Here is a 22,606-nt window from a genome sequence, read left to right on the forward strand (position 1 = left end):
TTTGAGCATCATCAACCCTATCCCATGTGTCATGGTCCAGTTTCCAACGAGGGCTCTGGCTTTGGCATAGAAAATATGTAATGTTTAATAAGAGTTTAACCTTCTTTAGAGCTCTGTTACGTTTAATATTAACTCCTACTCTTGGTCCTGAGCATTCCCTGCCTTCCTACTGCAGGAATTAAGAGCCTCTTTCAATGCTACCAAATAGGCCTCTGGCTTTCGCATTTAGCTTTTAATTGCAAATTATCTTTTCCTTATCTTTTCCTAGGGCATCAGTGGAGCTTTGCAACTGTCACTCTTATTAGCATAGATTTTCACATCTGCATATGGAAGACCTTTCAATGGAGTAATAGCTGCCAAAACATTATTTTGGGTTTGACAGGTTCAGATAATAAGAGTTTTTAATGGAATCTCCCAAAGTTTGAAGAGAAACCAGAAAACACATTATTTTTAGTGGTTTCGGCATAAGTAAGCAATAAAGGCCAAATGATGGTCTTAGCATTATTTGAAAGCAGTAGTTCTCAATCGGGAGCAAATCTGCCCCCTGGGGGATATTTGGCAATATCTAGAAACACTTTTGATTATGAATACCCGGAAGGAGCCAGGAGTACCGGCATCTACTCGGTAGAGGCCAGGGATGCTGCTAAACATCCTACAAATATACAGGAGGTACTGCTTCCCCACAGCCCCCCTTCCCACCAACTCTCCCCCATGAAAAAGTAGTATGCCTTCCAAATATCAACAGTTCCAGTTGAGAAACCCTGACTTAAAAGTTACTACCTTCAGGGGCACCTGGGTGGCTCGGTCAGTTAAGCACCCAACTTCCACTCAGGTAATGATCTCATGGTTTGTGAGTTTGATCCCATTGTGGGGCTCTGTGCTGTGCTGACAGCTCAGAGCTGAAGCCTGCTTCAGTTTCTGTGTCTCCCTCTCTCTCTGTCCCTCCCCTGCTGCATGCGTGCTCTCTCTCAAAAATAAACATTAAAAAATTAAAAAAAAAGTTATTACCTTCTAAGAAGAGGAAACCCCTACTATCTAAAAAATGTTTAGACTCTTGATCCTATTTTCCCAGGACCTGGTGTTAAGGAAACTTAGTTCATAGTATATGCTTCTCTAATTCCGGTTCATTGTATACAGTGCTTGACAGTGTTCATAAGGCAGAGGATTATTTTATTTGCAGGTGATCCACTTTACTGAAAAACAAACCCTCAGTTTGAATATAATGTCTCGATTTTTACTCCCATCCAAGTGCCATCCCCAATCCAAGTTCTTCCTGAAATTGAGGTGAGATAAAGGGAAGCCAAGATCTCAGATTCATTGCTAGAGATACTGTATTCCATGAGACTGAAAAAATATGAAATTCTGAGCCTCGGGTGGCCCTCTGGAAACATTACAGTCCTGCGGTTCTTCTTAGGCTATCAGCCAGACCTACAGGTTTTGCGATTACTGCTGCCAGCCTCGAGGAGGAATGACTGCAACCCTCTGCACAAGGCCAACAGGTAACGCGTCCCAGCAGATTCAGCCGGGCAGCCCTGGGTCCCACGTAAACTCCGCGCGAACTGCGCTCATTGGAAGGTGGGCGGGGCGCGAGGGCAGTAGGGGGGCCACAAACCTCCTCCGCGCACTAGACCCGCAGCCGGGCAGCCGGGCAGCCGAGACAAGTCCGGGTTGGAGGGGGCGGTCCCGGCAGCGGGCGCAGGCGCTAGCTAGCGCCTTCACCCAGGCCCCACCGCCCAGCCCTCAGTCGCGGTCCGCCCCCTGAGGGGCGGAGGAGGGCGCGCGAGCCGCGGCCGCCAGGGCCCGCCCCTTCGCCTTCCAGAGCAAGCGGGCGGCGCGGGGAGGCGGGGCCCCGGCGGCCGGCCCTGTCTGCGCCTCGCTGGCCTCGGAGCTGGCAGACGCTCGGGGGAACATGGCGGCGGCAGAGCTGGCTGTCCCGGCGCTCCCCAACAGCGGCGGCGCGGGGGCGCCGTCGGGCACGGTCCCCGTGCTCTTCTGCTTCTCGGTCTTCGCGCGGCCCTCGTCCGTGCCGCACGGCGCGGGCTACGAGCTGCTCATCCAGAAGTTCCTCAGCCTGTACGGCGACCAGATCGACATGCACCGCAAATTCGTAGTGCAGCTCTTCGCGGAAGAGTGGGGTCAGTACGTGGACCTGCCCAAGGGCTTCGCGGTGAGCGAGCGCTGCAAGGTGCGCCTCGTGCCGCTGCAGATCCAGGTGGGTCCCGCCGGAGGGCCGCGCGCCCAGCCGCTTCTCCCGGTCCCCGTGCGTCTCTGTCTCCGCCCCCGCCGCGCTCCTCAGGTGCCCCGCGCCGCCCTGGCGCCGGGCCCTGCGCGCCTCGCCGGCTTGGAAGGGCGGTGGGGCGATCGCAGTCCTCGGGGACGGCCCAGAGAATGGGCCAGTAGGAAGGTGACGGTCAGCAGCTGTCCGCCCCCGAGGCGGGGGCGGGGGCCTCCCAGCGGGTCGCGGCGCGAGCGAACGCCCCCACGTGTGTGGTCCGCGATCTCCCGCATCAGCTTTGTGTGCCTGGAGCACGTCCAGCCGCCTGCGTAACCTAAGGGCTGTGCGGTACTAGCTGTGATTTTATTTTGGGCTCATGCCGAATGGGGTAAAGAGTTGATGCGGAGTATTGGCCTTAGGGTTACCCGGAGTTGTGTTTACCACTTGCGGAAACACAAACTTCAGGAGTTAGACCTTTCCCCCCCTCTCCCCAGCTTTCAGTTTCTTGAGCTTAAGCTTCCCCTAACCTTAAGTGAAATAACCCTTTGCGTAGCCTTTTCCTGGTATCCGGCTATTGAATCTGTTGATTATATATGCGTCGCCTACGTTGAAAAAGTCATTTGACTCTAGGACTGTAATACCTTGTTAATTACCCAACTTTTCCTAGACCACGATTTTCTGGCTTGAGAAAGTTGATGCACCTGAGGATTATTTTATAGCTTTAAATTTTTTTTTTTTGAAGCTGTGCCGTAATACTGTGCGGGTTTGTCTCCTGTCCTTTTTACTCTCAGAAGATTAACTGGAGGATTTATATTGTTGAAAAGAAAGAACGTAAGGTATATTTTAAATACTACACTGTCCACATTTTTTTTTCTTTAGTTGAGAAACTGATAAGCTATTTCTTCCGAAGACCAAACTGAAATGTGGGATTCAGGCTTAGAAGGCATTTTAATATTCAAATGTCATATTCTTAAGATTATTCTCTAGATTCGTTTTTTCCAGCTGTATTCGGCTGCAGAATTGTTCTTGTTTCCTGTCACACCAGCACCCATGCCAGAAGCTTCCAAAGCAGGTACTTTTTACTTGGATAAATTTCTTAGGTTCACAGGACAAAGGCAGTGAGATTCCATTGTCTATTCCTGGAGATCCTAAAGGGATATCTCTGATCCCCCAGAATTTGCCCTGGTGTCCATGCTGGGAATTGTGGTTTGTAGGTGTTTACTACACCCCCATTTTTATGTCTTCAAGAGTTTTCGTGGCTGACACCTCTTTGCAACCTTCTTTGTCAGTGTATTTAGATAATTGCTGCCAAAATACCCAAGAAGTTGGATGCCCCTTTGACAAATCCATTAATAAAGGCCAGAATCCAAATGCTAACTGAGGAGATATGGAGCTATCCTGAGGATGCAGACTTCTTTGTGATGCATTTCCTGTAGTGGTTGGGAGGGAGGGTGGGCAGTTCCCTGATAAGATGTTATGCTGAATCAGGGACTGCCCACCCCACATCTGTAAGTCTTCCCCCCCACCCGCCTGCCCAAGATAAGATTTTTTATTTTGAAAAATTCAATGCCCAGGTATGCCAACTCTTTTTAATTAAACGTGTATACCAGAAACATCCTATACATTCTCAAAAGGCATTATATAATTTAGGTCACTTGTGGCTTTTGAAGTATTTTGCTTGGTACAGAAGATAACAATTTTTTTGGTGATGATGTTTAAAATAAAAATTATAATAATAGCAGTATTCTGTTCCATCTTGTTAAAAATGTTATTTATACTTCACTAAATAGTCCAAGAATTCCTAAGCCTCTGTTATATAATACTTCATATATTTCAAAGTTGTAAAAAATATTCTTCTTTTATATTATCTCATTTTAGTACTCATCATACTTTGACTTGTTCCGCTGGGTGCCTCCCTTAGCCTAAAAATAATGTGGAAGGACACACACCTCATATATATCCATAAACCTATTCTGAAGCCTGTTTTTGTGTATTTATGTCTGAGTATACTTAGAGAAGTGAAGGGGAAGCTATTTCTTTTCATGAACGCTTTATTACATGGTTTTGGAACCTAGCTGGTTTTAGGAACCTTTAGGTTTTAGGAATCTAAAGACATGGACATTTTGTAGCTAAATGAGACCATAGAGTTCATGACACCAACATTTGAGTGGCAGCGTTAAGTGCCTGGCACAGTGAAAGCAAACATGGATAAGACCCAGTTCTTGTTCCTTACCTGATACCGTAACTCTCACTTTGCAAAAGAGCAGAACAGATGGGAAATTGCCCAAGACTCCAAGGTGATGGTGGAGCTGGCAGAGCTGGGAAGGGCCTTCCTTTTAGCTGCCTATAGCATTCATCTTTTCTTTTTGTGCTTAATGAAAGCATCACGCTGAATAGAAACCGGCCACAAACTTGAGCTTGTAATATCATTTGTTTTGCTGGTGTTCATTGCTCTTTGTTATCGATGCCTGTCGCTTAGGAAGGCTCAAGATGGCCCATCATTGAGGTGCTGCTACTGGGCATGGCAGGCCCCTTCTCCCAGAAGCAGGGATAGAGAGCATAAATTTGGCCAAATGTACTGCTTAAATAATGTAACTTGTTATTTTTTCTTCCTGAACATAGACCTTAGAGCCTCGAGGGCCCTGGCTCACATACTGTATATTCTAGAATTTATTCTCAATTTACATAGGGTTGTGACTTTGCTTTCATGCTTGTTCTGACTGCTACTGCTACTGACCTTGTAAAACACAGTGGTCGCTTGTGCCATACTGTCTGCACCCTGGTTGGTTAAGCAATTCTGTGGGGACTGATCTTTGAGACTGCCGTTGCCAGTGTTGGACCTTTGCGTGTCTTCTCTGAAACACTCTGTCAAAATGACCGAGTGTCCGTTGACAGCTCAGGTAGCTGCAGACTGCTCATGTTTCAAGCATGGTTTATGTGTCTTCTGCTTTGTCGGAATGCTTGAAGTCTGAGGAATTTTGAGACACAGAAGAAGAAATGTAAATGAAAGGATTATACGGTGGGAATTTAGGTCATTTTTATAACTTCCAGTTTTTAATTTTTTGAAAGGTGTTTCCCAATTTTTAACTAATTGAAACATTCAACCCTGGAAATACCTGTAAATTTGATACCATATAACCACCACTTTATTTTCCAGCTTGTCACCAGGGAAAGCAGAGCCCAAACAGAAGGGAGGAAGAAATGGACATTTTAGGGAGGATGCCAGTGACGCCATTTTGCCTCCGTACATATGAGGGAAGGCTCTGGCAGCTTTGTGTGGGCAGAAGATAAGGGCTTCCCTGGGAAGGTTATTTTGACCTTTCCTGAGATGGTTAATTGGGAGGGGATTTGACTCCAGCTTTCGCTTTCTTGGAGGTTTGTTGCTACTGTTACTGTTTTTAACAGGGGGCATGGACATTTTTAGCTAGAAGAGACCCCAGGGTTTGTGGTGGGAAGGGAGAGAAGGCAGGGTTTGGAAAGAAGAGGGAAAAGAAGCTGTACCCCCTTGGGCTTGCTGGTTTGAAGGTGGCAATGTTTGATAACGAAACCTTGACCGTGGGAGCATGTAGGAGGAGCAGGAAAATGATAATGATGAGAAACAGTGGAGAAGCAGGCCTGACAGATCTCTGGGAGGTGACCAGTGTCAGGGCGCTGAGGGGAAACAGCTGGATCTTGAGGGTGTGGTTTGCCTCTACTCCATTGGTTCAGTGGGGTTGTGTGTGTCACGTTCAAAAAAGTTAACATTTAATTCTTTGGATTACTGCCCAAAGCATTGTATATCCACCCCCCCCCCCCCCGCCCCGGAGGCTACCTGTAAATATGTGTGTTCATGACACTCTGTGTTTCAGAGTGGAAACTATGCATTTTTTGATTGATTACATGCAGCTCATTGGATCCTTGAAGTAGCCCTCTGAGGGAAATGCTGTTTGGTTGCTTTATTAAGAAACTGCTGTTTGAAAATGTTAATGATTTGTCCCATTTCACGTAATTGAGTTCAGTGAAATTGAGATTTGGTCTCAGATTCCAACGCCCACAGCTCTGTGGTGTAGGGAGCCTTGTAACCCCAGGGGGATCACATCGCTGAAATCTGTTTTCAGGGAGTCAGTCCTCGAGCAAGGCCTTACTGTTACTGTGGTAATCACATTTGCTTGGAAACACTTCTCAGTGAAATAATGATACCCTTTACCCCTTTGGACTCTCTCCCAAGCACATCATTCATGCCTATCTTGTGACTGTAATAGACTCCTACAATTTTGAACACATCATATTTACAATTCCAAACTTTTTTTTTTTTTTTTTTTTTTTTTTTGAGAGAACAGGTGAGAGAGGCAGAGAGAGAGAATAGAATCTCAAGCAGGCTCCTTGCTCAGCAAAGAGCCTGAGGTGGAGCTCAATCCCACGACCGTGGGATCATGACCTGAGCCGAAATCAAGAGTCAGATGCTCAACTGAGCCACCCAGGCACCACTACAATTCCAAACTTTAATCATTCCTAAAGGTACACAGTTTACACACTGTAGTAGTTCGCCCTGGAAGGCTGCTGTAACAAAGTGTCACAAACTGAGTGGCTTATACCACAGAAATCTGTTTCTGCACAGTCCTGGAGGCCAGTGATCAGGGCTGACTCCTTTTGAGGGCTGTGAGGGAGAATCTGTTCCATGTTTCTTTCCTGGCTCTTGGTGGTTTGCTGGCAGTCTTTAGCATTGCTTGGCTTATAGACCCATTACTTTAATCTCTGCCTTCAATTTCACAAGGCCTTCTCCGTCCAAATTTCCCCTTTTTATAAGGAGACTGGTGGTGTTGGATTAGGCACTCACCCTTTTCCATTATGACCTCATCTTGACTAGATTTTCAGTAATTCTCTTTCCAAATAAAGTCACTCTTTGAGGTACTGGGGGTTACGAATTCACCATATGCATTTTGAGGGACACAATTTAACATATAACACTGTGTATTACTTTTACGGAAGAACAGAACTGGTACACAGAGCATCCCTAAGCAAGGCCATCCTCCCCGTATGTGTCTGCCCTGAGTACCCTGAGGCACTCAGCATGGGACGTACAGGTTCCTTGCAGATGTACAGCCATTGTGAGAAAATGTCAGAACACATTTTCACTAGAAGAGGGGAAAATAGTGTCATGTTAATGGTTATAATGTACTTGGGGATGAAAAGTTTTTTGTCTTTGAAATCTAAGGTCAAATAACAGCTATGACGGTTCTTAAGAAAGTGGTCACCAGTTTATATTGGAACACTTTTTTGTTGGGGAAGCTACTGGCTCCAATCAATTTTTTGTATTTAAATATTTATTGGAATACGTATTACCTGTATGTGTATATACAGGGTTGTTTGTAGATATATAGATATATGAAGGTGTGTATGTATACATCCATATATTTTTATATGTGAGTTTTTCATGATTCCTGAATATGCATCGATCTGTAGTTGTATTTTGCTTGGGATGGCACTTGGTCAAGACCACTTTTAATTTGCTAGCCTGCAAATTCTCTTCCACAATCCATTGCTGGATTCTAATTATTTAGTGGTCATGTCTTCCGAGGTCCCCCTGGGCTATGAAAGTTTTTCAGACTTGTACTGTTTTTGATGTCATTGACAATTTTGAGGCATACTGGTCAGATATTTTGGTAGAATGTACCTCAGTTTTGGTTTATCTGATGTTTTTCTAATGCTAAACATGGGGTTTTGGGATTTTGAGAGCCAGATCATGAAGGTTGTTGTCATCACATTTTATCTTATATACTATCAATGTGACCTCACAGATTATCTCAGTTTTGATCACCTGGCTGAGGCAATGTCTACCAGGTTTTTCCACTACAAAGTCACCATACTCCCTCTATATTCTACTTTGAGGAAGCAAGTTACTTGGTGCAGACCATGTCCTAGGGGGTGTCAGGAGTTAAAGTCTGACTTGCTTGGAGAAGGCTATCCGAGCATTTTTCATTAACTAAGTTATAATCAAATCATCGCTGCATAATAATCTGCCTTGCCATTATCTCTATGGTTTCTCTCTGTGTTTGCTGAAGGCCTGCAGGTAAGTTCCTATACTAGAAGGGTTTTGCAAGGTGGTGAGGATTTTATGGCTGCATTTTCTTACGTCCCCAGTCTTTGATGACTATGACATATATCTGATGTGGTTCCTTGCCTGGAACAGGATACCTCACAGTCTGAAAGGAGATAGAGGGAAGCACCAGGTAACAGAAACCCCAGGAGACCACAGCTCTCAATATTTAGGATTTCTGGGTAGGGAAGGTTTTATTCCTTTCAATATCCCAGTATTGAGTATTTTGACCATTTTAGTATTGTGGTCCTGGGGTATTACATAATTTAACATTCTCTGAGTTGAGCGTGCTCTAAAATGATCTTGTCCCAGTTTATACGTTATGTACATACTGTTACTCCTCCACTAGAAGGCTAGAGTGTGGAACTAGTTGAATTGTGATCTGCTTTTATTGTATTTTGAATCTTTTCTCTGTCATCTATCATTTCTTGCTGATATCAGTTTGCCTGTCTCCAGCAGTTTCCTTTCTGGTTTGCCATTTATAACCTTTTGTGAATTTAGAGTCCGCACAACTAACCGTGTTAGGAATGTATACAGAGTTTGTCCATTATCTGAGATGAGATCCATGAGCTGAAGATACAGCAGGTATGAGCTGTAAGGATGATAGTGTGTGTCCATCCAGCACACGTAAGCCTTTCCCCGTTTACTTTGCCTGCTTCCTGCTCTCATAGCCGTGGAGTGGCGAGAATGGCTGAGTAGCATTGCTGTAATCTGAAGCAGACCAGTTGTGGGTCAGCTGCATTTTGTAGTGTGCCCTAAACACATTGTGGATGACTAGGGACCCACTTGGATTTTGAGCCCTTTTAGCCAAAATTTAATTTTTACTGAGAATTTAAAGTACATATTCATATATAGTGATTGGTTTTTAAAATTGTGTCCTGAGTACCTCTGTATACATCATACTGCTTTGGAAAAGGACCAAAATGGAAGCATGACACCTGCATTAAAATTGAAGTAAGCAAACAGTTAAAGATAGAATGTATAATTTAAGATGACTGAATATTTATTTTAATCAGACTCTATTGGCAAAATAGGAAAACCCTGTACCTGATGTTAGAATTACAGATGGCACATCCGTTCTGCCATGACCTTGGTGTTGCATGTCTGTAGAGTTCATACCAAAGGAAGGTTGATGCCAGAGTGCCTCAGACCAGCACATAGATAATAAAGTACAAAGTTACTAGAACAGTCATACCACTCAGGATAAAAGATTCCTTTTAATGATTCATTTAATTCCTGTAGCAGTTGTTTCCTGAGAAGTTGCCCTGGGCACTGACACTAAGGCAGGGTCTAGGGCCAGGCTGGTGGGGAAGCCACCACCATGTGATTGGGACGTGGGTTTCTTTAGGAAATTATTAACAGCTATTATCTATGGGTGGTTTTAGGGCAAAACAGGGTAGCTAGAGGGGAGGCTTAGGAGGTGGCTAGTAAGAGGAAGAGTATGGGTTCATTCAGGACCGGGCTGCTTCCTTTATATATATGCTCTCTGAAATTAGAGAAGGTAGGAAGGAAAGAAGCATGGGCCTTGAAGAATCTATGAGTGACATTAAATTCTTATATTCAACAGTGGTTTTTACTTTTTGGTAAATCCATCTTGGGCCCAAGTTGTAGCCCAACTATAGTAATTAACGTAAAGCTTGGTGATCTAATGCCTGCTTTTAACCTTAATTCATTAATTTCCTGATGGTGATGAATCTTTTTAAGAAAGCAAGTGTCACCTTTATGTCTGTCTGTTTAACGGTGGTGATGTGTTTGGCATCATTTTATTGCATTTCTTTTTTGAACTCTAAGAAATTATTCCTGAGAACAGCATCTTGATATTTCGTGTGTTGATGACAGCAGCAAGCCTGGAGTTCTTTTTTTTTTTTTTTAAGTTTTTTTATATATTTTTGGGGCAGAGAGAGAGGAGAGGCAGAGAATCCCAACCAGGCTCCTCACTGTCAGCGCTGAGCCCATCGTGGGACTCGAGCTCATGAACAGTGAGATCATGACGTGAGCTGAAAAGAAGAGATCGTGAGTCAAACACTTAACTGACTGAGCCACCCAGTGGATTGCCCAGTGGATTTCTGTTTTTTTAGATATATGTTTTCTAGTCTCTGCTACAGATTATTTTCATTGTTACTTTTCATACTTGTAAGCATTGCCAGCATCAAATTTAAGTTGTTTACTATCATAACGTTTTTTTCCAATTACAAAAGCAGTGCGCATTTTTATTTTTTATTTTACTTATTTAGTGCGTGTGAGAGAGAGTGGAGGAGGGGCAGAGGGAGAGGGTGAAAGAGAGAATCTTAAGTGGGCTCCACGCCCCAGTGCTGAGCCCAATGTGGGGCACGATCTCGCCACTGTGAGATCATGACCTGAGCTCAAATCAAGAGTCAGATGCTTGAGCCACTCAGGCACCCCAGTGTGTATTTTTAAATATTATCGGGAAGGGTTTTTAAATAGCATTTGGAGAATATAAGAAAACCATAAAGAAAAAAACATTGCTAACTCCCGTTAAAACAGTTAATGGTAGAATGTATAATTTAAGATGACTGAATATTTATTTTAATCAGACTCTATTGGCAAAGTAGGAAAACCCTGTACCTAATGTTCGAATTACAGATGGCACACCCATTCTGCCATGACCTTGGTGTTGCATGTTTGTAGAGTTCACACCAAAGGAAGGTTGATGCCAGAGTGCCTCAGACCAGCACATAGATAATAAAGTACAAAGTCACTCGAACAGTCATACCACTAAAGATAAAAGTGGTATCTACTTGTTAATACTCATATATTTGCTTCTTCTTCTTGATAAGAGTCTCCTATATTTGCTTCTATCTTCTATTTGTATTTTTACATTATTGAAATACCATTGAACTGTGCTCTCTTTTTAAAATTAACATTAGATTATGAGCATTTCTTTGTAGATGGCTCAAATTTTTTGAAAACTTATTTGCATATGTTATTTTGGTTCTCTAAAAAATGTTTTATCATGTGAATGTGTTAAAATTTGTGTAGTCATTTCTGTATTGTTGGTCCTTGGTTTATTTCTAATTTTCACTATTGAAAGCAATTCAGGGAACATCTTTGGATAATTTTTTTTTGTTTGTTTTTTTTTGTAATTCGAATCATTTCTTTTAGATAATAGTGGTAGAAATTGACTTACTGGGTCAAACAGTAGGAACACTTTTCTCCTTCATTGACCTCCACTGAAAATAAATGTCGTTGTATAACGAGTGCTAAATCATTCTTTTTTCTTTTTTTCTCAGCTCACCACCCTGGGAAATCTTACACCTTCAAGCACTGTGTTTTTCTGCTGTGATATGCAGGAACGATTCAGACCAGCCATCAAATATTTTGGGGATATAATTAGTGTGGGACAAAGATTGGTATGTTTGTTTATTTTTTCCAGTTTGCAGAAGCATGATATACATTTATATATATGCAGATTGTATATTACTAATTGTCTTTGTTTGTTTGTTTTTTCCAGTTACAAGGGGCCCGGATGTTAGGAATTCCAGTTATTGTAACAGAACAGTATCCTAAAGGTCTTGGAAGCACTGTTCAAGAAATTGATTTAACAGGTGTCAAATTGGTACTTCCGAAGACCAAGTTTTCAATGGTATTGCCAGAAGTAGAAGCAGCGTTAGCAGAGATTCCTGGAGTCAGGAGTGTTGTGTTATTTGGAGTAGAAGTAAGTACTTGTTGTTATGTTTTGGGTACAATGTCATTTGTAAAATCTTGATATGTCCACAGTGCCGTTTTGTAGATAGACTAGGTGGTAGGCGGTAGTAATGATGAAAAATAGCCACCCTTTATTAAGTGTTGACTGTGTGCAAGGCAGTGATCTGCATCTGTTGATTCATTAAACACTCCCCAGTGAGTTTCTGAGCCAATTAAGTACTTTTCATCTCCCCCTGTTATGTAGATGAGGAAACGAAAATACAGATGTTGTACCACTTGCCTAGGGTCATACTGCTGGTTATGGGATGGAATTGAATTTGAATGTGGGTTGATTGATTGTTGCGCCTTTCCTTTTAACTACTTTTGGAGCATGTTTTTATTAAAGGCGTTATTTTTATTTATGTGTTGTAGGATTTCATGTTGGTCATGTTTTTGCTGTAGAAAAAACCATAGAAATCATGTATTTCATTGTCCTTCACACTTGATCGCTTATATACCTTTTTAAAGGAACAGAAAACCCATAGATTCTTAATGCTGATTAAAATGATTTTTTGATTTTTTTTGGATATCTATGAATGGAATACATGTATTTATTCATAGCATTTAAACAACTATTGAATTAAATTTAAAAGTTATGAAAACTGTAAAAACAATGCAGCCCAAATAGTGTTACTTTAATACACCTATGATGTATTGATGGTAGGATTTATACAGTAGGCTTTAAGATGTAGCCTAGGGTTTAGATATACGTTACATATTTCTGTATTTTGACTTCGATAATGACAATATAGGGTAAGCTTGTTTGTATTAATGTCATGCCAAATACTGTTGCTGACTTCTGCACTTTTTTTGCTCATTCATCATTGTTCTACCTCATGCCTAATCAAAATCATCTTTGAACAGTCCTCCAGTGCTAATTTTAATGAAATGTCAGTTGATAATTCTCCAAAGCTCACTTGTCATGTGCACATAAGGTTGGCATCCTGGTATTACTGAAATGTGCTTTCATTGCTTATATAACCCAGTTATTGTTGGGACATGTTTTTACTCTGTATTCTCTGCTAATGAATTGTTACAAGTTAGTACTTACAAAAATGGAATCTATAGAGTACATCTGCTTGTGCTGTATACTGGATATTTTTTGCCTTTGTCACTTGTTATTTTTAACTTGGCCTACCTTTACTACTGGGTACCCAGTAACAACTTAGTTTTTCTACTTGTTTCTCAATATGCAGGACTGCTGACTCATTCTTTGTGTTAGGCACTCAGTGTGAGTTCAGAAATAAACCCGACTGCAAGTGGCATCAAAACCGAGTGGTAGTAGTCAGTCGTATGAAGGTCATTCAGATGACAGATGAAAATCTTCAAAAACAAAAAAAAAATTCTCACAGAGCTCTAAGAATATGTTCAAGTTCCCAGTGTGAAAAAAACCTGATATAATCCAATTCCTGACTTTACAATGAAGAAACCAAAGCCTGAGATGCTGTTTATTTTCAAGAGCACCTAGCAAGTTAGAGGCAAATCTAGGTGTAGGACAAGGTCGTGAGAGCTGTAGTATTCTTTCTGCTTTATCATGGTGTCACACATTTGTACAATGCTTTACTGCGTTTTTACGTATGATTTTTTACTTTCCTACTAGACTCATGTATGCATCCAGCAAACAGCTCTGGAACTAGTTGGCCGAGGTATTGAGGTTCATATCGTTGCTGATGCCACCTCATCGAGAAGCATGATGGACCGGATGTTTGCTCTTGAGGTACTTGTCCTGGTTTCAAACAAATGATTGGTCAAATTTTCCAAATTAATTTGAAGAATAATGAGTACTTCACAGCAATGAAGCATTTACCTCTTCAGTTTGAGTTGTACTCTGACCATAGCGGACTCACTGACTTCCAGAGTCGTGTGCTGACCAACTTTTGAGGTCTTGCCACCATATTGTTTTAGATCTTCTGTCTCCTGAGGTCTGGAGTTCTAGTGATACCAAAAGCTCTTGCACATCTTCCATTGGACTTTGTTTTGGTTTGATGTTTGAACTTCTAAGAGGTATTCCAGAAAGCTTAGTCTGAACCATTTAGAGATTTGCAAATCAAAAATAGCCCACCTTGGTTTAACTCAGCCAAGATGTAGCCCCAAACTAGGGTGTGGTGGGCCTAAGACTGACTCTGCTTATATTAAGCTTCCTCACATGTGAATCTCTGGGACTAGGAGGTATGTCACTGCCTGTGGACACCACTCAGACACATTGTTTCTTGGCTGTCTGCACTAGCGTGTCAGGTTGGATCATAGTCAGGGAATCAGTGATGTTTTGTCAAGGTTGCTTAACAGTCGTCTTCTGTAAGCATTTTCTCTTCCTGTTGAGAAGCAAACTACCACATAATTGTTTGAAACATTCACTCCACATTGTGGATTGTTCTCTTTCTCTCTCTTGTTTAATTCTAATTCTGTAATAATTTTAGAGTAATGTCCATGTGGATTGAGTTGGCAAGTTTTTTAACTGATTATTTCTGTTGAGAACGGGAAATAGAAATTGTTGTTTTTTGTTTTTGTTTTTTTTTTTTTGAGATCCTCCAGTGTTGGGGCACAAGCTGGCCTGTGAACCACTTTCTCTGTTGGATTGCTAAATCATTTCATTAGCTCACAGTGTGCCCAAGGGTGGTGAGGTAGGGCAAATGAAAAAGAGTCAGAGGGAAGAGAGGAGAAAAGTCAGTGCAGAGGGTTGATGCAGAGGCATCTGGGGAATTGGCAACAGCAGTTGTTCTAAGGCCCTGGTTGGCCATCCCTTCTCTAGGAGGGCCGAGGTCCAGAACTTGGAATACTACAAACATCCAAAAAAAAAAAAAATCTTACTTCCTTATAAGTTGCAAGGACTTTTGTCATACATTCAAGTTAGTTTTTGAGACATGTCTTTATATTATGGCATTTATCAAGTTTGTTGGCAGTTCTGTTTTCTCACCAGACTAAAAACATAGTCAGGATATTTACTCATTCTTTCAGAAGTAGTCTCATCTCAGTGATGAGGAGTCAAAACACTGGAGGGATGATAATACTGGTTTGAATGCAGGTTGTGACATTTAGTAAATCTGTGTCCAAGGACAGTTTAGCTAGTACATATGCCTCAGATTTCTTACTGGTGAAATGGAAATAGTCATAGCCACTACATGGCAGGATTTGCTGCGGGTTAAATGAGATAATGTGTTGATGGCATTTAGTGTAGTGCCTGATAACAGTAAACACAGGTTAGCTGCTTGTTATTATTGTTATTAAATAAATTGTTATTATTTATAATCGTCTCTATGAGGTTAGTCTTCTCTGAAACGTAGAAGCATTACATCAGCTTGTAATACCCAGAAGGGACCAGTCGTGAGAAGTTCTCAGGAGGGAAGGAAAGAATCTGGTGTGGGTGGCTTTGGCAGAGACAGAGCCCCCAGCACTGCCTTGGGGTGCAGCGTGGAGGTTGAAAAGTTAAAGAATGAGGTCAGGTGTTGATGGAGGAGGCATGCCACATTGCACAATTTTCTCTTAGTCTTTCTTAATTTTATATTTGAGGTGTTGTAGTTTATACCTCATTTATTGGGAGAAATGTTAAGTATCTTTCTTTTAACGTGTGACTTTGAAAGCTAAATAGCAGTCGGGCCAGTTTCCTTCTCTGTTCCTTTAGAACACAACTACCTAAGGAATTCCTGAAACTCCCCATATTCCCCGTTGAGATTATTATACTAAGATGATTTATAATTACTATTACTGAAACTTCTGTGCCAGAGTTTGTGGTATGTGGGTTATTCGACAAAATATTTTGAGCACCGGCCATCTGTCAGGCATTGTTTCTTTCAACTAATAATTGGTAGGGTAAATCAAAATAAAAGAGAAGAAAACCCTCTCTGGAACTTGATACCCTTGTACTTGTGGAGGTTTGTTGATGTTGGTTGGAAATGTACTGGGTTTTGTCTTTGTTTTGCGCTTTGCCCTCTCTGAAGCTGTCATGGCTTTGTGCCCTTGCATTTGGAGATTTGTGGATCAGAGTAACTTCTTTTTCGGAGGCCTCTTTGGACTGTTTTTGCAAAGTGTAGGGGATGAATTTCAGAGGCCTAATAAGTTATATATCTGTGTGCATTAAAGATGTGCAGTTTTAACTGCCCCTTTTGAATCCAGGAAAGAAAGAGAGTTTGGGACCGGTACTGTAGGTGTTCTCACACCTCCTGTTGTTGTACACGAACCTGCCTGTGTCTGGACAAGTTGGTGCTTTTCTCTCTCTGCTCAGGTACCTTTCAGTTGGGGCTGGCAGGCACCATGGGAAGGTCTGGGAGTCTGTTCTAAAAGCTTTGCACATTGCTGAGCCATGCCTCCCTCATACAGGTTCTTGGCTTGATTAGTCTTGAGTCCAGTTACTACTGGCCATATCTCCATCTTGGAGCTAAGTAACACTGTGTAGGTTTCAGTTGACTAATATGTGTTTCTGTGCTTCGAGCATTCCAGCCTATTCCCGCCACGGTGACCCGCCTCAGCGTCACTGAGGATTGAGGATTGTTGGCCTGCGGTCAAGCAGATTGTGGTCAGCAGAGCACTAGGGAAAGCTGGTTTCTTCAGGAGTCATCTGATTTCTTCCTTCCATCTGGGAACAAACAGTTCTCTGTCCTTCTTGCCTCACTAAGGAACTAGAGAGATAAGCAAGGACTGACCTCTGTTGGCACTCTTGAGTGTAAAGCAGTTTTGCGGACACTGAAAGTATGTGATTGGGATTCAGAGCAAATCCTTGAAAGTCTGCTGGTTGAACCTTGGTCAGTGAGGAAGGCTGGGCAGGGCCGCCAGCTAGTGAGGGAGGGAGCTGCGTCTGAAGACATTCACACAGCTGCGCTGCATCCAGTCTCATATTTGTCCCCTGCCCTTGTCTCCGAAGCTAGCACACAGCCCTGGAGATTTCTTAGGGTTTTGGTATGGTAGGCAGAAGTTGACTAAAAGGCAAGGAGGAGGAAATTAGCTTCCAGAAGTCTTTAAGAAACTCAGAGATAACTTACCTGGGTTATTTGTCTCAACATAAAGAGTACTAGTGTAGCACGCTTGCTGTCTTTCCTCCCTCTTCCCTACGTAACTCTGCTGTTTGTTCATTTCTTTAGAGTTCTTGTCAGCTGCTCTGCGTGCCCTTCCACACTGGCTGTTGAGTCCAAGCTTGCTTTCTGAAGAGTAGGCTATGGCTCCTACTCCCTGCTGCGTCCTTGGGGTTAAAAAGGAAGGGGTTGCTCTGCCCGTGGGAAAATTGGGCAGGTGCATCTACAGTCATCTGAAGGATTAACCTTCACTCTGCAAGGATGTCCTGGCTCTTCATGGGACTCCTTCTTTATGAGGAGTGACTGATCTAGGTCTTTTCTTCTGACCTGCCTAGGAATTATTTCTAACCACCTGTCTTCCATGGTTCTTTTAGTAGATGTTTCTTGGGATAGCAGTTGGCCAGATTTTTCCCTGTAGTTTCTGATAACAGAGACATCTAAGAGTACCTCTCTACTCTAGAATTCTCATTCAGTTCTCGATCACTCTTTGCCTTGTTCTCGACTTTGTCTTCTTTGCCCTCTTCCTTCCCTCCTTGAGATTTCTGTCCTTGGTTCTTTATTATGGTTCCCCTGGGGCAATTTGGCCAGGACATTCATTGACCTGTCAGTGAAACTTTAGACAGCCTTAAATTTTATACTCGTGTTTAGTAATTCTGAAGTTTATGATGGTGGCAGTGGTGGTGGTTCTGTTATCATCATCCCAGGGGCACATTCCTAGACCTTGCTTGGAGGTCTTCTTTTTTTTTTTTATTTTCTAAATTTCCTTTTGTTAATATTTATCTATTTTTGAGAAAGAGAGAGGGGCGGAGCGTGAGTGGGAGAGGGGCAGAGAGAGAGGGAGACACAGAATCCGGAGCAGGCTCCAGGCTCTGAGCTGTCAGCACAGAGCCCGATGTGGGCCTCGAACTCATGAACCGTGAGATCATGCCCTGAGCCGAAGTTGGACACCCAACTGATTGAGCCACACAGGTGCCCTCACTTGAAGGTGTTCTACCACTGGTCATTTCTTATTTACAGGAAGGACACACATGCTGTAGGTCACATGTTTGGAAATAGAGAAAAAATAAAAATCATTGTTGTGCATTCATAGTCTTGATTTCCTTTCCTCCCTGGTACATATAAATCATAATATTAGCTATGTGTTTTCTTCTGCTTATTTCTTGTCCGTATTACTAATATAGAGAGTAATCATAATGGGTTTCTGGTTTGTCTCCATGAGTGAATTTGATGGTATGACTAAGGACCATGGCTTTACTAGAGGACGCTAATTAACTGTGTACTACCCTTGCTTTTGCTTCTGTAATATACTGTTCATTGTCATGCTTAGTTCTTGATTTGTCCTTATCTTTTTTTTCTTTTAAGCGTCTTGCTCGAACTGGGATCATAGTGACGACCAGTGAGGCTGTTCTGCTACAGCTGGTGGCAGATAAAGACCATCCAAAATTCAAGGAAATTCAGAATTTAATTAAGGCGAGCGCCCCAGAGTCAGGCCTGCTTTCCAAAGTATAAGGACGTTTGAAGGACTGGTCTCTTCCTCGGCATCAGGTGACAGGACTGTAAGCCCAGACAAGCTCTTGCCTCTACTAGAATTAAAACGTTCAAGTCAAAAATTGGCTCTTCTTTTGCGCCTCTTAGTAAAACGTAAGCAGTTAGACCCTTCGGGTACCAGCATTTAGTTACAGTGTTGAAGGCTTCAGGTGCTGCTTTATTCCTTTTCTTTTTGTTTTTGTTTAATGTGCTTTTATTTATTAAAAATTATAATGGAGGTGCCTGTTTTGTCTTTACTGTACCACAGATCATTATTTTCTAAAGTGAATACTCTTGTGACGTTTTCTTAAATTGTGCACTGTAAAGAAAAATATGCCGATCATGGTTTGACTTTTGTAGTATCATTCAAATCTATGTTGTAGTATGGATTCTGTGCTTTTACTTTACAGGTTGATTGAAAGAAGATTATTAGGTGAGAACTTAAAACAGGCCTTTGGATCATGTTACCCCTTTCTTTCACAATGCAGTCATCTTACTTGAGTGAGTTGCATTGATCTAACCAAACAAAATTATATTGAATAATTATGTTTCTTTCTTGAGTATGCTAATTTTCTTGTTCTAGTCATCATCACAAATTCTGTTAATGTTCTTTTTTTTACTGGGATATTTTACCTAGAAAGACTCATTGGGCCGTTGTTTGTTTTAATTTTGTAAATGGAATGATTTACAATACTGTATAATTAGTGACGAGCTGACTTTGGCTGAATGTGTTTACAGCAATCTTGAATACATATTCTAATATGCACCAGATTTAGCAAAGAGTTAAAGCCTGGGTAAAATCGAGTTTTTCAGTGTCCATATTCTTATTTGATATTTTCTCTTCCTACCCTCCAAATATTACAATTAATGCAAAGGCTTGAGTAATGATTTGGTAGTATTAATTTTGTAGTCATTGCTACTCTTCAATAAATTTATTTTCTTTAAAAACTTACTAGAGGGTTTTAAAACTTTTTTTTATATTATGTGAAATATGGAACATTGCTGTCTTTTATATTAAAGTAATTAAAGAAAGTGTATTATGTGAATGAAATTATTTTGTTCCCCACAATATAGCTCTATGAGTACTATACCAGGCATTCGAGTATTTATTTAAAGGTGTAAAACTTTTGACATTTAAAATCTCTCAACCAAAGGGAGTTGTCAAAGGAAAATCCTTTGCAGGTGGGGCAAATGGATTTTACTGAAGGGCCTTTTCATTATTTAAGAGTAATTGAATTGTTTATATTTCTTTTGTCATTGTAACAGACAGCAGCCAGCTGTCTTGTTGTGGGTGTGGTTGAGTATTTTTTCCCCCAGCAAATTTGGGTTTCAAAAAAGAAGAATCAAAGATTTCTGCACATTCTAAAATAGTTTTTAATAACTTCAACGTAGTGCTTTTCAAACTTTAATAAGAATGCAGTTCACCTGGGGATCTTGTTAAACTGCTTACTCTGGTTCAGTAGGTGTGGGGTAGGGCTTGACATTTTGCATTTCCACATAAAAGGCCACTTTGCACCAGTTCTGCTCAGAGCAAGGATTTAATCAACAACACCTGTTTCCCCGCCTCTGTTTCCACCCCCCCCCCCCCCCAGGCCCTTTGTTTTTTCCCGAAATACCACCACAGTGAAGCCTTGTCAGAGCTGAAACTAATTCCCTGATCCCCTAGTTTCCTATGGCTACCATAACAGATTACCACAAATTTAGTGGCTTAACACAACACAAACTTAATATTCCTACCGTTCTGTAGGTTAGAAGCCTGAACTGGGTGTCACTGGGCTAAAATCCATCTTTCTCACTAGATTGTCAGCTCTTTGAAAGCAGGACCTGTGCAGTTTCTAGACTCATTCTAAAAATGTATTTTGAGAACCTGCTAAGTTCTAATCACCATACTATGTGCTGAGGATAAAAAGATGCCCGTGGGAAATTTCTGGTCCGATACAAAATCAGATGTATCATAGCCTCTCTGTAAATGTAAATTGAAATAGGTTATGTCAAAGGTTCAGGAATGTCAATAAACAGAAGTTCAGAGTAATTGTGAATCTGGCTTGTCCCTTCTTTCTTGCAGATCATCCAAAACAAGGTCACACGGCCTTATTATTCTGGGAAGATTGAACTGATTTTAACACATTAGGCTTTGAATTTGGAAGTGTCTACAGTTTTGTAGGATAACAATATTGTTTTAACTGCTGTAAATAATGAAGTTGAGAACATAAGCAGAACCATAGTTCAGTGTATTGAACTGTAAGGGGGTTAGGAGAAGGATTAAGATGCTTCATTTATCACAATGTGAAAATATCTGCAGAACTTTAAAATTAAAAGTAATAAAAGTGATAACCTTCTCCAACCAGGAAAGTAAATAACCTGCTATATCAATTTAAATATCACATTTCTCTAATTGGAAAATTTTCCCTTTTTAAAAGTTGGTGTTTGGATAAATTTGACTAGAGCTGGCTGAAACTATGAAGATCGTGATCTCAAAGGCCCATTTTAGCTCTAAAATTCTAAAATGGTTTGGGGCACCTGGGTGGCTCAGTCGGTTGAATGTCCACCTTCAGCTCAGGTCATGATCTGGAGCGTGCTTCAGATTCTGTCTCCCTCTCTCTCTGCCCCTCCCCCGCTCATGCTCTGTCTCTCTGTCTGTCAAAAATAAATAAACATTAAAATTAAGAAAAAATTCTAAAATGGTTTTATGTTACAAATGAGGCCTAGAGATAAATGGCTTTTCTAAAGATGCATAGATGGCTAAAGGCATAGTAGAATGGGAACCAGGTTTCGTTTAACACATCGTCTTGTGCTTCCTGACATGAGTGGTTAATGCTATAAAGATGTTTGGAAGGAGAGGGGAAAAACAATAAAAGGGATACATGTTACAGTCTATAAAACACACCCTTTACTTAGCAGAGCTAATGGGATACTCCCATGCTTACAGCTTTTCTTGTGCTGCAGTCTTCAATCTAGTGTTCTCTCCAGGTGGCTTTCTCACTAATTCGGGAGGATGGCCAATAATGTAAAATTATTTTCATTGTCAAGTAACTACACATCAATATTTGCACATCATTAATGTTTCCTTAATCCTCCGTGGAGCATTTTTGTCAACGTCTAACCTTTGATTAAAAAGAATTTAAAAATCACTAGGCTACCGTAATGAGAAATATCAATTACTTAGATGAGATTGCAATGGATTTTCCAAATAATTGAAATTGGCTTTTAGAATTCTTCCACATTGCTTTTCTTTTTCTTTTAGGTCTGAACAGATAACAAGAAAGTTTGTTTTTAGAAGAGATTGAAATCCAAAATGGTGTTTAAGTAAAAATAACCTGTTAATTCCTGTTGAGTAGAGTATACTCCTGATTTGCCGGCTGTAGGAAACAAAATTCTGAAATGGCGCCCAGAGTTCCCACTTTGGTGTGGGAACACGCAGAGGCCCCTTCTCCCAGGCAGGCAGTTAAACACCCAAGGTCAGTATGGTGTTAAAGGGTTTTGCTCAGGTGATTCAAGTTTCAAATCAGTGCATCTTTTATTCTTTTAAGTTTTTTAATGTTTAGTTTTGAGAGGGAAAGAGAGCATGAACGGGAAGGGGCAGAGAGAGAGGGAGACACAGAATCCGAAGCAGGCTCCTGGCTCTGAGCTGTCAGCACAAAGCCCTACTCGGGGCTCAAAATCACAAACCGCCACATCATGACCTGAGCCGGAAGTTGGACGTTTAACTGACTGAACAACCCAGGTGCCCCAAATCAGTGCCCCTCAATAGAGGGAGGCTGGGTTTTGTGGCTTGTATCTATTCAGAGGAGATCTTAAAAAGGACTTGGCTCTTCCTGACAAAAGAGTGTGCAAGGGATTCCCCAGAGAGAGTCGGCTGCTGACTTTGAAGATGAGGGGATCACAAGCCTCAAAATGCAGGTGGCTGGCAAAGGAACCAGGGACTCACGTTATGCAAGCCAAAAGAGCTGAATTCAGTCAACAACGTGAGTACGATTTGGAAGAAGATTTTCCTCCAGGAGCTCCAGACAAGAATGAGGTCCTGCTGACACCTTGATTTCTGCCTTGGGAGATCCTGAGCAGGGAATGCAGCCATCATGT

The 22,606-nt window shown here is 41.7% G+C and overlaps 1 protein-coding gene across 1 annotated transcript; it reads left to right on the top strand.

Annotated features, from left to right (window-relative positions):
• Positions 1-1,536: 1,536 nt before the first annotated feature.
• ISOC1 (isochorismatase domain containing 1) lies at positions 1,537-19,478 on the top strand. The gene is made up of 5 exons (XM_042934358.1): positions 1,537-2,212; positions 11,543-11,662; positions 11,764-11,967; positions 13,597-13,713; positions 18,362-19,478. Exons 1-5 carry the CDS (start codon positions 1,910-1,912, stop codon positions 18,506-18,508), a joined length of 891 nt encoding a protein of 296 aa, XP_042790292.1. The 5' UTR covers positions 1,537-1,909; the 3' UTR covers positions 18,509-19,478.
• The last annotated feature ends 3,128 nt before the right edge of the window (positions 19,479-22,606 follow it).

Source organism: Panthera leo, chromosome A1 (assembly GCF_018350215.1).
Source record: "Panthera leo isolate Ple1 chromosome A1, P.leo_Ple1_pat1.1, whole genome shotgun sequence".
NCBI classification, from domain to species: domain Eukaryota; kingdom Metazoa; phylum Chordata; class Mammalia; order Carnivora; family Felidae; genus Panthera; species Panthera leo.